At 39.9% G+C, this 15,575-nt stretch overlaps 1 protein-coding gene across 2 annotated transcripts in view; it reads left to right on the top strand.

Annotated features, from left to right (window-relative positions):
• Nucleotides 1-15,575, top strand: part of CNTN4 (contactin 4) — a 332,256-nt gene that overhangs the window by 290,019 nt on the left and 26,662 nt on the right. For both annotated transcript variants that reach the window (XM_030500859.1, XM_030500858.2), the window contains exon 13: nt 3,918-4,045. In XM_030500859.1, the coding sequence (XP_030356719.1) occupies nt 3,918-4,045 (128 nt within the window). The remainder of the gene's footprint in view (nt 1-3,917; nt 4,046-15,575) is intronic.

The following is a 15,575-nucleotide window of genomic DNA, read 5'->3' as shown; positions in this document are numbered from 1 at the left end:
ATGGAATCGCTGTGCCTCTCAGTTAGGAACAGGTTTCTTTAGGGTAATGCAAAGTGTTCAGTTTGCAGCTTGTTACATTTGCTGCTGCAGTGGCAAAAAAAAAAATACAAAAAACAAAACAGTAGGCAAGGAATGCTGGGGAGGAATGTTTTCAGCATTTTTAAAGGTCCTTTGTCCCCAGAAGAGTTTTGATCAAAATACTGACAAGGTCAGCTCTTCCTGGGGTAGAACCCAAAGTTTCAGTTTAGGAAACAAACAGTCCTTTTATCTCCTAATTTCAGATGTGTCTCTGCTCTCCATGGATCTGAAATCTCCAGTTGACACACAGAGCAACTTAAAATTGCTGTGTTTAAAATAGATGACCTTTCTTTATGTAAAGAGGCTAAACTATCTTGTATCATCATTGTCTTTTTCAAATGAGTATTTTTATCTTCTTCGATTTTTCTCTGATATTTGCAGTGACCATGAGCCAGGTTAGCAATAGAGCAATTGCATTAACCTGTACAAGAGGAATTTTAGATTTTTAGCTATTATTACCACTGTTGTGGTTAGTGCTTCAGGGAACCCAGAACGTTCAATAGCAGGTCACTAGCTCATTTTTTGAGTTTATATTGGTTTAGAAAGGTGCATACTCACTCAGCAACTAACATTTTGTTCTGAAGTAATATATGTGTTTATTGGAAATGTGGTTTATTTTTATGTCTTCCTAGGCATCTTATTAGAAAATATTTTGGAGGGGTATGTCAGAAGAGGAAGAAAGCGTACCAAACAGTGCTTCATTAAATCTGAACTTTGTGTCTTGAAAGAACTTTTCCAACCAAACTGCTAGAAGTGATTGATGAGGTGGTTGATGTTTGCTTTCAAGCCAATTAGCAGTTTGAGAACCCTCAGTGGCCTGAAATGAGCCTCCCCTCTCACTTAATGCAGATCTGCATGCAAAGAAAATTTGTGAATTAGCAAAACAGTGAAAGTCCTTCCTACTTTCTCAACTAACTGTAACAAATTTCAAAGTGTTAAATTAATTACTTGTTAACTTCCAACACATTGGATTCAAATTAGAGGACAAAACATTCAGTGTAGAAAAGCACCTTCAGCAAAAAGAGCCACATAACCATAAGGCCTCCTAATCAATGAGTCACAGTAAGGTTTTAATGGTCTGACTTATTTAAGAAAAGATCAGTTAACTTGCATGATTGTTTTAATGCTGGTGGTTTACAGGAGTGCGCAGGGAATTACTTTGTTACCAGACAAGAATTAAACCTGCATGGAGACTCTCCGGGAAGGGGTTTGGAGAACTTAGTGCAAGTCTCACCTGAACTCTTTGCAGCATGTTACCAGGATTAAACCATGTCTGTGTGCTCAAATTGTAAAGCCAGACAACCATGGCTTTCTACTTAGAAAGGGAAGGAAATAAAGACAGCAATAGCTCCCTGAGATGTGCCAAAGCTGCTGGTGGACTAATTGTCCTCATCCAAAGGATGTCTCTAGAGTGATCCAGTTCAGATTAACTACAAACTAATTTTACACTGGGAATAAAGATGATTTAGAAAGAAACCAATAACATGAGAAAGAGACAGAAAAGGTATTAGAATGTGAAATTAAAGCTGGCTTTATTAACAGGTACAATTAAAATGATCTATGGAAGAGATTATGCAGTAAATAGGTTTCAACCATATGGCTAAAAATAAAACATAAATAAAAATAAAATCTCAACTGTACAGAAATAGTCTAAACCATCACTTTTATCTGGATTTCTTGGGATGGCAAAACTGGAGGGAGAGAGTGCAGAGCCTGGCAGGGGCAGCGCAGGAGCCAGGTGGTCCTTCTTGAGCTGGAGCATATTGCTGAGCTTGTTCTGTCGTTTATATTGATTTGAATTTTAATGCATGCCAAGGGCACCTTCAGCTTTCAGAAAGGTACTGTTGTTTCCCAAGACTTGAAATTGATAACAGCAGTAAATAATTCCTTGGGAGCTCCTGGTGCTGCTGCTGCCCAGGCTCCTGCACTGGAGGCCAGTGTGGCAAATCCTGTGCTCCATTGCACATTTAATGTAACACGTGCATTGATTTGTGCCAACATAGTAGTGAAGATAAGAGACAAGTAGCTATATACTACTCTCTTCCAATTACTGAGTTGGAGCAACTGCTACAGAAGCAAATATATGGCACTGGACTCCTGGAAAAATAAATTACAGTAGTGAATGTTACTGACTGCAACAATTTGGAGACCTATAAGCCAGTTGAGAAACTTCTATTAATATCACTGCTACTGATGTGTGAAATATAACCTCTGTCCCTGGTCTCGGGCAGCTGGCCTGCATGTTGTTGTGCTGCTGCAGGAGCAGGTCAGGGAGAGGCTAGCCAGGATGGAGATTTGTTGGCTGCTGTTGGAACATCTTGCACTGTCTTCCTTCTCCTCGCTTAGTACTGTTGTTGTAAAGACACTCAGACAGTCTCATTTTTCTGAGCAGCTCTATGCGTATGGACTGAGTAGCCCATGTGTGCCCATCGAGAGAGCATGGCATAACAAAAGGCACCTGCACCGGCTCCCTTCGGTGAGATGACGCCTCCTGAGTCTCACTGGAGACCATGTTCAGCCCAGTGGCTGCAGCTGGCAGCTGGGGAGCCCCATGGCTGGCATGGGCCCATGTCCTTTGTGCTTGTGTTCATGCCTTTTCTTACTCTGTACTTTATTTAGCTGCCTCAGTGCTGTCCCATGGCTGCAAGATAAGGTTTGTGCTGATTCGTGCAGTCTGTTTCTTAAAGCCTTCTCCAGTGGGAAGTGCCATCTGAGCACTTCTGTGGCGGTGCACAGATTGTTTGATAACTTCCTTCCTTCCTAATTTCTCAATCCAGTTGCGCAGAGCTTGACTGGCATTAAGGATGCAGGAAGGCTTCTTTGTTTTCTTTCAAATTAGTTAAATTGGGAAATAATTGAGCAGGAGAATGCAGGAATTAACACAAGGTTTTTCAGTGCCGGTCTGACAGTGGCTGAAGGAGAGACAGCAAATTGCACTGCAAGACCTAATACTGAGCAGACAACCAAGTATTTTGCTGAAAGAGTTGATAATAGCCTGGGGGAAAGGTTCTTCTGGAGTCTCCTTAGATTATGCCTTTACAGGGCACAAGTAAGTCATGTTTTGATGGGATTTACTGGGCAGGATTAGTTTCTCTGTCTTCATTGACTTATAGCAGAGCAGAAATGGCACAGGAGACAAAGCAAATTGTGAGCACAAGGAAAGCCTGAAACACAGCCCTTGTACAAGAGGAGGGGCCGGGGATTAAAGTGCCATCCTCGCCTGCCTCCCACCCTCTGAGACACATGTACCGCTGAAGATAACAGCACTGTTTTGACTTGGAGTACGTATATGAGGACAGGATGGGAATGAAGTAGGATAATTTTGTTTTAACCTGCAAGTGCAACTGCAGATAAGCCCCTTGGGCTGTTACACTGCAGGCATAGAGGTGGGGAGCACGGAAGGGAAGCTTGGCAGTGTGGTACCCTTGCTGAAAAGCCAAAGCAGCAATGAAACATCTGCTTCATTGCATCTGTTCAGCAGAAGCTTTTACATTGTTAAGCAGTGAGCGTGGAGAATTTGGGATGTAGCCTGTGTACCACATGTTGCAAGGGTTGTCATGGTGAGTGCTGAATATCAAAGTACAGACACATGTAAAACCTACACAAGCTGCTGGTGTGTCAGTTAAAGTTGGCCTTACGTAAAGACCCAGAAAACTCATGTAAATGATGCATTCACTATTTATGAATGGCGTCCCGAGAGATTTCTGTGAGCTAAACTCCCTCTGTAATAATGGGCAATGGACTGTCTGTTGTTCAAACCATCAATTATTAATGAAGACTCAAAATAGTTTTATGTTAATTTAAAAAAAATTAAACTTTTGTGTCTTCTGTCTTTCCAGAATCACTGTTTTGGATGATGGGAGCCTTCGGATTGTCAACGTCACCAAATCCGATGCAGGAAGTTACACCTGTGTGGCAACAAACCACTTTGGGACAGCAAGCAGCACAGGCAGTTTGGTTGTGAAAGGTAATTGCAGGTTTTATTGCATGTGACTGATACTCCATCTTAGCACCCAAGAGTATCCCAAGCAGCCCTACGCATGCTGCACCTTTCCCCTTTGATGCTGATGTGAGTGAAGCCCAGGGGCATTAAAATGTCTTTTGCATCTCAGAAACCTGCTGAGCCTCATGGGTTGTAGACAGTGTTAAGAGCAAGGAGGTATCTGTGGTTGGACTGATGGCACTTACAGCAAGTTAATGCATTTGTTTTCACTCATAGTTTAAAACTACACTGCAAATGACATGGGAATTGTAACACAGAGCCAGGCTCCTGGTCCATATCATTGTATGACTTGCTTCTAGTAATGTCCATAATCATGCTTGAGAAATGCTTTCTGTCACTGGAGCTAGCTGTGTCCTGAGGTTCAGTTTTGCAAAGGACTTGCACAAAGCCATGGAGTACCTGTGGAGAAACATTGCCCTTAATATGCTGAGATTAGGTGGTGCTGTTTAGAAACGTGTCTTATCTAGTTCAACTTCATTTCTTCTTATTATTCCTAAATTTTTACTATCTTTTTAAAAACCCTCTGAACTCTTTTATACATCTTGTCGCGGAAGGATGCAAGAGTTTTACCCTTGCAATGCAATGTCGTAATTTTCAAAAAGACCCCCAAACTCTGATTTATTTTCATTATTTCCTATCCAGGGCTCAATTGCTGCATTTCAGGAATTCCAAGTCTTTATTCATGTGTATTCAGAATTTTTATGTCAAATATTTTTTAGGAAAGTAAAAGCTGTAACGTTTGACAGTGATTTTTGAAGTAATAATTTGATAAACAATGAGAGACACTGACAAATGTCTTTAATTTTTGCCCTGCTTATGAGTATTCCAGTGTCTGATGAATTATTATAGGCAATGAACATATGGATTATTACACTTGTAATCACTCTCCATCTCTTTCTTACTTGGGGGAAAAACTACATTGGATAACAAATAAGGAAAGATTGATTACAAAGCAATGAATCAATCACAAAGCTCTAATGCTGTCAGTTTTAATTCTCCCTTATATTGGCATTGATGGATAGTATTCAGTTAGAGGTTCTCCCCATCAATTATTTCTACAGTATATAGGGAATACTTTAAAATGTTTCAATGAGAGTTTGAACCCATGTTTTTTATAGTCAGAACCTGTTTCAGCAAGTAATGTCATGATCAGGCAATTAGATCAGCATTAGATCTCTGTATGAGCTGATTCTGCCATTTCTTAATCTGGGTTGCCCTAAGGAGGCACCCACAGCAAATAGCTAGAAAAGCACTGCTCAGGGAACACGAATGTGAGAAAGACCTTGTCTGCTATCGAAACCCAGCCAAAACATCCTTCCCTGGGCTCCATGGGGAGCGCAGCAGGGCGGCGCATGCTCACGGCAAGAGGCACCAGCTTTTCCTTCTCCAGGCTGGGCACAGCTGAGGTCATCCTGGTTTTCCGAGTGCTGAAACACACCAGAGGGTTGAATCAGGGTTGGCAGTTCAGGGGCCACTTGTACCACTGTAAAAAACCCAATCATTGACTGGGTTTTACAATCAATAACCATCTGTTATTGAAGAGTCCTGCTTCTCTAGTTCATGGCTTATCCTTTCTTCCTCCCACCACCCAAGGAATAGCCCATAACTCCCAAGCACAGTAGTCAGCAGCTATTGTACCTGATCTTTGGGTTCACGTGGTTTACAAATCACTTTTCTTTGTGGTAAGGTTATAAAGGATTAGCAAGTGCTTTTTTCTCCCTCAGTGCTCCGTTTAAACTCAATTCCATTAGCATTAATGGGAGCGACACATGTGCACGAAGCAGAGAATAAACTCTTCAGCCCAAGATGTGGATATTAACAGCAAACTGAGAAATGCAATTTCAAAGTCTATCCCATAAAAAGTATAAAAGAGCAGAAACTATTCTGAACTCCAAATGAACTGTGTAAAATACTGTATTACATACTGAAATGCTTGAGTTTCTCTGCCCTAAGTAAAACACCAGCAAGTTTTGATGGAAATATGACTGAATACCTTATTTCAACTCAGTTTTGTGGTGTACAAAATGACAAATTTATCAGCTCATGAGGTTTTTGACCTTAAGATATGCTTATATTCTTTTCTAATTCATCTTATGTCATTGAGTAAAAAACTGTGAAGGTCAATACATTTTTACTAACCTTCCTGTGTTCTTCCATTAATATTGCGGGGGGGGAGGGATGTTGAGTTTTTTGGGGTTTTTTAATTTTCTTTTTCAGGGAGAGATGCTGACAGTGTCAAAGACAGTGTAGGCAAGGATGGGAGGAGGAGGAAAATATCTGTTACACCAGAACCAAGGAGCTTAAAATAAATCTCTGGCAAACAACCAGCGAGGGATGAATAAATATTCATATTATGCATGAGTAGACAGCTTAAAAAAATATGAAATTCTGATGCGTGCCCATAGGGCTGTGTATTAACATGCTGTTGTCAGAGCTGGTGAACCTCGGTCGTTTTCCAAACCAGTGAGATTGTGGTTTGGGTTTGTTCTGTTGGTTGGTGCTAAATGAGAACCGCTCTGGCCTCCAAGACCTGAAATCTTGCAGACTTGCATGTACAGTTTGACCTTTAAATTAAAAAGCAGGATCAAATTTGTAAGGATAGAGAAGAGTCCCACAGCCAGCATTCAGAGCTCTTTAAAACATGGTATGTGTTTACATGTAGGATATAAATACTAATTTTCCATCTTTCTTTTTCCATTTTTTCCTGTACTTGAGGCTAAGTTTTCAATTCTTCCAACACAGAAACACTATAGACTTCTCAGTACCAGGGGTTTAAATGACAAATAGTGTAAACAGGCATAGACTGTACAATACGGGTTTATTTGTATTTAATGCAGTGGTATAAATTGCCTAATATAACCACAGCTCTGAAATAAGAAACTAATTTCAAGACATTGCAATAAAAGCTTAGAATGTAGGACGTGCAAGGAAAGGTTCCTGATGCTAACGACCCAGCTTGTGCACTAAGATCCTAAAGAATCTTCTCGGGGAGCATTAGGTATGGAAGAAGCAGCACAAACAAGCTAATGACAGGAATGCAGATGACAATAGTGTGTTGCTGCCATTTCTTTCACACAAAGAGAAAAGCCTTGTCAAGCAGCTTGTTTCTCAGCAGACACATTAAGTGTCTTGATGAGCCTGTGGCCAGCTTGGCTTTTGTAACATTGGAGGTGAATAGATCATGGTACTCACCTTAGACACGAGGCTGCTTTTTAAACATCTTCTCTCCTTTTGTCTGTGTCCTGAGCTATAAATTTATAAATATTTATTTTTATATACAGGTATCCCTACAAAGTGATCTCGACAGGCTGGATCGATGGGCTGTGGTGAATTGTATGAGGTTCAACAAATATATATATATATATATAATTTTATTCTTTTTTCATAGAATTTATAAATACATCTATCTATAAATCTAATCATTCAGCTTGAGTCTGCAGCCTGTAGCTTTGTGGTGTGGTCCTTTGTAATTTCAGGCAGTAGTGATGTGTGGCGCTCCAGCAGATGAGTAGTTACAGAGGTAAGTCGGGCTGCTGCTGCTTCCGTACTTGTAGCTGTGAGGTATGGAGCTGGCCACAGAGGAGCAGTGGCAGGGTTGTCCTGCAGCAGAGATGTTCTCAGGTTTTAAAGCACTCCAACCTGCCAGAAACAGCTTTTGATACCATTTTTTATCCTGTTGCCTTTACTGCAGATCAGGATGATCCAGTCCCCTTACTTCTGTGGTTTAATGGACAGAAGGAGGATGTGAATGCTTGGTAGAGTCTGGACAGTTCTGTTCTTGTCTGGAAGTACAGCAATTCCAGTCACATTGTTGCATCTCTGACAAGGACAAGTTCCAATGACTTTATTTGCCTGTTTAGTTATGACGCACCTTTACCATTTTCTTACTGCTATTTGCTCATGTCATTTGGACTGTCATGGGAAGGCTCAAGGCAGTAAATGCAAGAGAGCTTTTGTTAGCTGGTGTCCATATCACTTTAGCAGAAAAAGAATACAAAGATAATGTCAGTAGGTTTATTTTCCTCACGCTTGAATAGACTGATAGTCTTGATTTTGTCCAGCACAGTGATCCAAATTATTTTCTATAAAATCGCATATTTTCTATTCCAAGCCTGTTCCTTTGTGTGAATGTTGAATTGGTGTATTGCACATAAAATTGAAATGAGTGATTTGATTCTGTTACTTCTGGACTATTAATGAGTAACTTTTCAGAGTTTTCAAATGTTACTGCCTTTAAACCTGCAGTTCCTTCTGTGTTATTCTAGTACTTTAAAAGCAGCTGGACTCATAGCTCAGGGGCTGTGCTCTGATGATCAGTGTGGATGCAGCATTCTCACTTTATAAAAACAGTTTCAGTGGGATGCAATGGTCTTCCTGGCCCATCTTGCCATCATGGTTTAGGTTTTGGTGGCCTAAAGAACAAAGCTTAGAAAATAGATAAAAATCAGGTGGTGAATCACACAGTCTGGGTGATATCCCTCACGTTTTCAGAGAATTATTTTACTCTTTTGGAAATGTTTACACGTTACCATGATTCTGATTTTTTTTTGTTGTTGTTGTTGTTGGATATTCATAGATAAATGCAATCCAGAGTGAATATCCAGAGTGTTATCATATGAGTTTTAGATCACAGTTGTATGTTCCTTACAGATTTATTTCCATCCTTTGGATGGTGTATGTGTCTACATCTTGGTTTGTACTCAAAAATAATATATTTCCATTTACACAGACACTGATTCTGCATAACAGAGCTAGTACTGCTACCTGTGTTCTTTAGCATCTGCTTTGGCTTTGATGCCAGCCCAAAGTCTAATGCCATGGCAGTTTGCACTGCTGAGATCAGCAAATGCTGGACTTGCCTACAATGGAGCTAGTTCTCAAACAATGCCATTATGGACTCCATCAGTAAAGGTGTTTAATAAACCTGATTTTCTCTTAGTCAAAATACATACAGCTTTTTGGAAATGTATGTACCAACCCCTGCAGACGTGTTGGGTGCATTAACAAAATCTCTCCTTGGTAGAGTGTACTCTGGATGGATCTGGCTGCACAAGAGTGGTGTCATGGTTTTACTTTGCAGTTGTATGTATGGCTAATCTTTCAGGAAGGAGAATATGTCTCTTTTTTTAACCATTGAATACAAAGAACTCTTGTGCCATGAGTTCTACCAGCTGTTCTCAGCTATGTCATGACTACTTCTGAGTACCTTGGTTACCAGTTGCTTGGGGTGGGGAGGTTAACTTTTTTCCCAAGAGGGAGAATAAGACATACATTAAGATGTTGGTGTTTTTTTACATTAATCAGGGGAAAAATGCAGCACATACTTAAAAGTGTTGACTGATTTAAGCACTATCCACATTTCCAGAAACCCTCTCTATACCTCCCTGATTTTTCCCATCAGATTTGTTGCTGCTTCTTTGCTCATATGTAAAGCTGCCCCAGAAAGCTACTGCAGGCGTTTTCCATACCATCCGTCCATATGTTGTGGGTTTAGTGGTTAGTCATTTTGAAACATGAATAGCCCCTCCGTCACACTTTCTGAGGTCTGTCTTGATCTAGCAGTGTTCAAGGTCATGCAAGGTCTTCATTTTTCTTTCTTCACAGTTCAATTCAATCTAATTTAAATTCATGTTGGTTATGCCTCAGCCCTTAAGAAAGGACTGGTTAAATGACACCTGGTGTTGAAGGCACAAAATATAATTTAAAAAGAGACACAGAGTTTAAAGTAATAATCCCAGAGCAGCACTTCAGGGCTGTCCATATCATCTGGGCTTTTTATAATATGCTGAATAGCACACAATGTGTATGTTTGGCTGGTATCAAAGCAAGATTTTCTACATTTACCAAAGACTCAGAACTCTGAAAAAGTCAAAAGAATTCTTTATTATTGTTAAAGGGGTTTTGGTTTTGGTTTTTTTTTTTTATATAGTAGTTGCAGATCACAGTTTTCAGATGTAGCCCAGCCATCGATGAATATTCCTTATCAGGCTTAACATCTTGTTTTACAAAATTTCAAGGAGTAAAAACTGGTATTCTTCAGAATCTCCAAGTCAGGCAAAAACAGATTAGAAAGTTATAGAGAGCCATAGAGTTATATAAGCACGGATTTATTCATGAGTACATGTTGTTGTATTCTCATGTTCAGGAAACAAAACTTAGAAATAAATTTGAAAAATTTTTCTTGACTCCTAACTCACAGTCAGTAGCAAATGCTTGATTTTAACAACTGACAATGAAAATAATAATCTTTGGCCGTAAAATTGCAAAGGAATATATGCAACTCTAACTGGACTATTTCCACTGACACCAATTATTTCTAGGACACAATTAAGGGTCTTTTACTAGATTTAAGTAAAATTATGACCCAAAGCACTGCATGAAAGACACAATAATAAATTAAAGAGCTGTGCATCCACTGCCATTTACTCCTCCCTTCCCTCAGCTGTGATAGCCCCAGTGCTTCAGGCTGCACTTTGCTGGATCTCCTTAATGAACCCTGGGTGGAAAAACTTCAGGTAGAAGCTGGTGATGGGACTGGTATCCAGTAGATGCCTCAGGGTCCTTGCAGCTTTTAAGGAACTCTTCTCCATATGGCACTTCAAACACAAGGTTTAATCAAGTATTGTATGGTTTCAGGCAACTTACATGTTTATTTCCAACTGCAAACCACAGTCAAGGTTGTTATACAATGCCTATCCAAATTGCCTTCTGCAGCTTTGTGTTTCTGAGCTGGCAGGTACATCTCCTCTGTGTACATTACGCCAGAGTCTGGTCAATATTTGGTTTTTCTCCCAGTTCTGTTCAGGTGAGAACCTGAGGTCATCAGAAAAACCAGGTCAGCCACAAAGCACCCCAGGGAAGATGAAATAGCTGTGTATCATGTCAGCATTTTCATTTTTCTGACAGTTAATTGAAGCAAAAAGGCTGTAATTATTCTGAGATTACAGAAGTGGCAAAATGAGAAGCAGATGCCTCATCTGCCATCTAGCCTTCCCCAGAGCCACCCCTCCTTGGGTCTGCTCAGTCATGCCTTTTGCTTCTGATTTCCTTAATGTGAACTTGTCAAACACAATAGCCATAAACTATTAGCTTCATTGTGCCAGGGAGGGTCGGTGACCTTGCTTGAACATTGATGAGGATCATAGCAAACGTCAGAGAGACCAGCCCATGGCCAGCATTTCTGTCAGCCCCTTGGGGGACATGTCGTAACGCAAATCTGTGGTCAAAAAAGTGAGGCTTAACTCACAGCAACTTGGGAATGAACAGCACAGCAAGAGCTGTCAGTTTCTTATTTGGGAGAGAAAACAATTAGGTCAGCTGCTAAGGACAAAAAGAGCAAGTGCCAAAGAAACATGTAAATGAAGTAAGCTGTAACATACCAATGGCTTGCTCTTAGGGCTAGTTGAATGAAGTAAGTTAAGGGTTTTTTTTCTTGTAAACACTTACTGATCATAACAAATAAAACTTGTAAACATAATACTACTGTTAAGCTTCATTAAATTTGCAGCAGACAATTAATTTTTTTTCAGGCAATTCAAAGGGCCTTCCGTAGTACTGATTCAGTTTAAATGAACATATTACCACAAGCAGACAATAAGAAATATATTGAAGATATCCATCTGGCTTGTGCTGAAAACCTTGTGCATTTCATTTTCTGTGGCTGTCACAGGCCTTACTAATTGCCTCATTTTGTCTGGTTTACAATCAGTATGATTTAGCCATTAACATGATAAAAGTCGGCTTAGTGAAAAGCTCGATATTAAAAAGCATAGATCTCCAGCCTTTCTCTCTTGCCAATTTTGGACTTATCTCTGGCATTATTAGAGTTATATTTTTAAAAGCAGAAATACAAATATATCGACTCTTAGGAAGCAGCTTCTCCATGTACTTTGCTTATCTGATTCTGATGTAGAGAGTGCCAGTTGGTGTGAAATACTTGCTCTGGATCATGGTAACCAGAGCAGATTCTTCCCCCCACACTTCCCTCTCCACCACCTTCTACTTTCTCCTCTTCGTCCCTCAAACCCCCAGCCAACCTTTAGGCACATCAGGGGCCTTAAAACTGATAACTGCACGGATGAATAAGGAGGTCAAGACAAGAGCAAGTGGCTGACGCTTATACCTGATTCAGCACATAATGTGATAAAAAAATACTTATTTTAGAAAAGTTGAACCATTATGTCTGTATACCCTGTAGGGGAAAAAAAAAAATCATATATTTGTTCTGTATTTTTATCTTAAACCCACAATGTATTGCAGGGTCAGCAGTACTGCAACCTCTCCTGCCATGAAAAAAATAAAGTATAGAATAATTCCTGAGAAAGCTCAATGCTTTTTTTTTTTTTTAGGAATTTTCTTGTCCTCTACCAAAAAAAGCAAGAGGTTTAGGAGTTCTCAGTCATCAATAGAAGATTGGGTTTAGTTCATCACTGAAGATCAAATCCATACGTCAGCTGAAAGAGATGACCTACAGGTTAAACACAGACTCTTAATGAGACAAAAGCAGATTAATTAACACTTTTCATTAACTTGCTTCAATTTATTTTAACATGATCCATTTCAGAAAGGTTAAAATATTTGTCAGGTTTTGAATACAAATGAAAAATCAATAGTTAAAATGAAACCATAGATGTAGGACTTCTGATAATTTAATCAAAATAAATGTAGTGCATTTGATTATATGTGTGTGTGTTTATGTATATAATTGTATATAAAACATAAGCCACAAACTATTTTATCCAATAGCTAATTTCATAAGTAAAGAAGTCTTAGCCAGAGCTTAATTGGAAATTACTATCAGACCGGGGACAGTTACAAATTCACAAGAAAGCAAATGTGTTTGACTTAACGTTTTCTTCCTATTTCCCTAGCTGTTGCAAAGGATTAGTTTAACCCTTGGAAAAGAGTAATTTCAAGCAGTAGGAAAAGCTGAGGTCTATAGGAGGAGCCATCATGGTACATCCTGGTTAACGAGGCGGTACCGCCACGCAGAGCAAGCCACAAGTGTGCTCTAGACAGTAAGTCAGTTGGAGGTAGCTGGGCTGATTGACCTCTCCTCTCCCATGCCAGCAGCTCTGGCAGTTAACAGTTCATGCTGGAGGCTCTGCACGCATATGGGCTATGTAAGGAGAAAGGAGTCCAACTGGGCTTGGATATAAGGGGCCATATCTCAGTTCCTGTAGCTTTGTGTGCCTTAGTGGAGTTACCAGGAATTTCTGGCAGTGGAATATCAGTCTCCTTGAGCTTTTAGTTTCATGGAAGTATTTTGGTTTCTAGAAAACGAAACATGACAGTTGCACTGATGTGGGTGTAATCCCAAGTCTCTTCTTTGCTTAGATCCCGCATTGTAAGTCTACTAACATTATGAGTTTGATCTTTATCCCAAAGGAGGATACATACAGTTTGTCCGTTTCCAAAACATGCAGTGGGATGAACTTCCAGACACGAGTTTCATGGGAATGGGTAAATTAGGGCCATACTCTTAAGAGAAAATAATACAACAGAGAAAACCAAGATCATTGTAGCATATGATCCTGTTGTGGAAGATAGGAGGAGGTCTCCCTAGAGCCACTTCTCTCCATGCCGAATTCAGTCTGACTGGAATAGGGATAGGGGAGATAATGATCTAAACATGACATGCATTGAGAAAGTGACTGCTGATCTCTGTTTCAGGTAAAGATGAAGGAAGCAGTGTAGGAGAATAAAGAGGGAAAGTGATAATGACTGTCTTATCCTAAGAACTTTATATCCTTGAAAATAGCAACCAAGAACAGACTGGGCCTGAAGGCTATGTTTTTAACATCAAAGATACAGAGGAAGTGTTTAGAGAGCACATTTTCTGTCGTAGGAGGAAAAAGTGTAAGAGTGTTGAAGAAAAGAATCTGGGACAGTACTTGGGGAAATATCAGTCCTTTTGTGTATTTTCTGAGAAGCGTTTTTGGAAGCAGCTTAGCAGAACCAAACTTCCGTGGTTTTGAGCTCTTGTGACATTTTCTTCCTGAGCCTAGCCGGACTGCAAACAGGTTGCTCAAAGTTGCTTATCAGATAATAACAGCCAAGTGGCACATGGATAAATACCAGGAGTGATGGGTTTTGACATATCAGAGAGTAACTAAGGCACTGCTGAACAATGATGAGGTGGTGCTTGCAGTATTAGGGACTCCTGGGACCTGATTTTCCCCTCTTCTAGTGCAACTTAAGTAAGATTATAAGCAATCCCATCAAGTTAATATGGAGACTAGAGTCTGTTGTCCTAATCCCAAAATCATTATGGCAGAGAGAATATAATATCAGCCACCACCAGAATAGGTTAAATTCTAGGTGTACTGTATCACAGCGCTCAAGCTAGTCATTTGGGAATATGACATGAATACAAATGTTCATGACTCTAAAGCAGGTTGACTCTGAAATACAAGGAAGTTTTGTCACTGCATTGACTTGCTGTGGCTTGGTTTGGTCTTCTGTGTCCCTCTGTTACACACACATTCAGAATGTGAATTTTGCTTTCGTTATGTTTGAAGTTTTTAACTCTATTGTGAGGAACTAATGATGGAAGTGGTAGATTTTAGTACTATGTTATCTTCTAACTTCATGATGAATATATCTCAATAAGAATCTTTATTAGAGTTATTCAGAAAGTCAGCAGTATTTAACCAGTGAAAATTTCAGTTCCTTTCATGTCTAAATGCACAGTAGAAAGTCTCTGTAAAACTCCAAGCCTCAATCTTATTAGTCCTGGTAACTAAACTGTTTAATGCAGTTGACAATGAACATTGTTCCCTGCAGCAGAGAGCCATAACAAAAACTTGTGGCTAATTTGAGGTAAAATGCCATGTAACGGGAGAAGTGTCAGGGACACTTTTTAATGATGCTCTGTGTTGAATATTTATACAGTAGAGCAGAGGCTGGGGATTTTGAGCAATTTATAGTGACAGGATGGTCTTGCAGGTCGTTATTTTCATTTCACATGTGATCCTGCCTCCATCCTGCCCCTTCCCGTAACATCGGTGCCAGGGCTTAACCAACAACAGAGCAAAACAATAGCATGTCCCTTGGAAAGGTTTGTCTTCTCAGTGTATCGCTAATTAACTGGAACAAGTCACTTCCTTGCAAGAGAGCACAGGACATTAAGACACCACCTCACCTTCACCAGGAAACAAATTGGACCTTTGTGGCCCAGGAAATTTTGTTTTGAGGTTTGTTTTGTTGGTTCTGTTCTTTCCGTCACTCAGTCTGTTCAGAAATGGGTGTTTGGGCTTCAGTCTTGCCTGTGGTAGCATGGAAGTCTCAACAGGGTGCCAAGAAAAAGTCTTAAATAAAAATATCTGCTGTGCACAGTGGTATAAGAAGACAAAAGTTTATAATGAAGGTCTTATTTCCATCTTATAGGCTGGGCAAATAAGGCAGCAGAGACTTTTAATGACTTGCTCAAGGTCAGATAGAAAGTAAGGAGGAGAGCTCGTTTTATTCCCTCGCACTCCAAGGTCTGTGCCCA

The sequence above is a fragment of the Strigops habroptila genome, chromosome 11 (genome assembly GCF_004027225.2).
Source record: "Strigops habroptila isolate Jane chromosome 11, bStrHab1.2.pri, whole genome shotgun sequence".
NCBI classification, from domain to species: domain Eukaryota; kingdom Metazoa; phylum Chordata; class Aves; order Psittaciformes; family Psittacidae; genus Strigops; species Strigops habroptila.
This window is presented reverse-complemented; position numbering and strand designations above follow the sequence as displayed.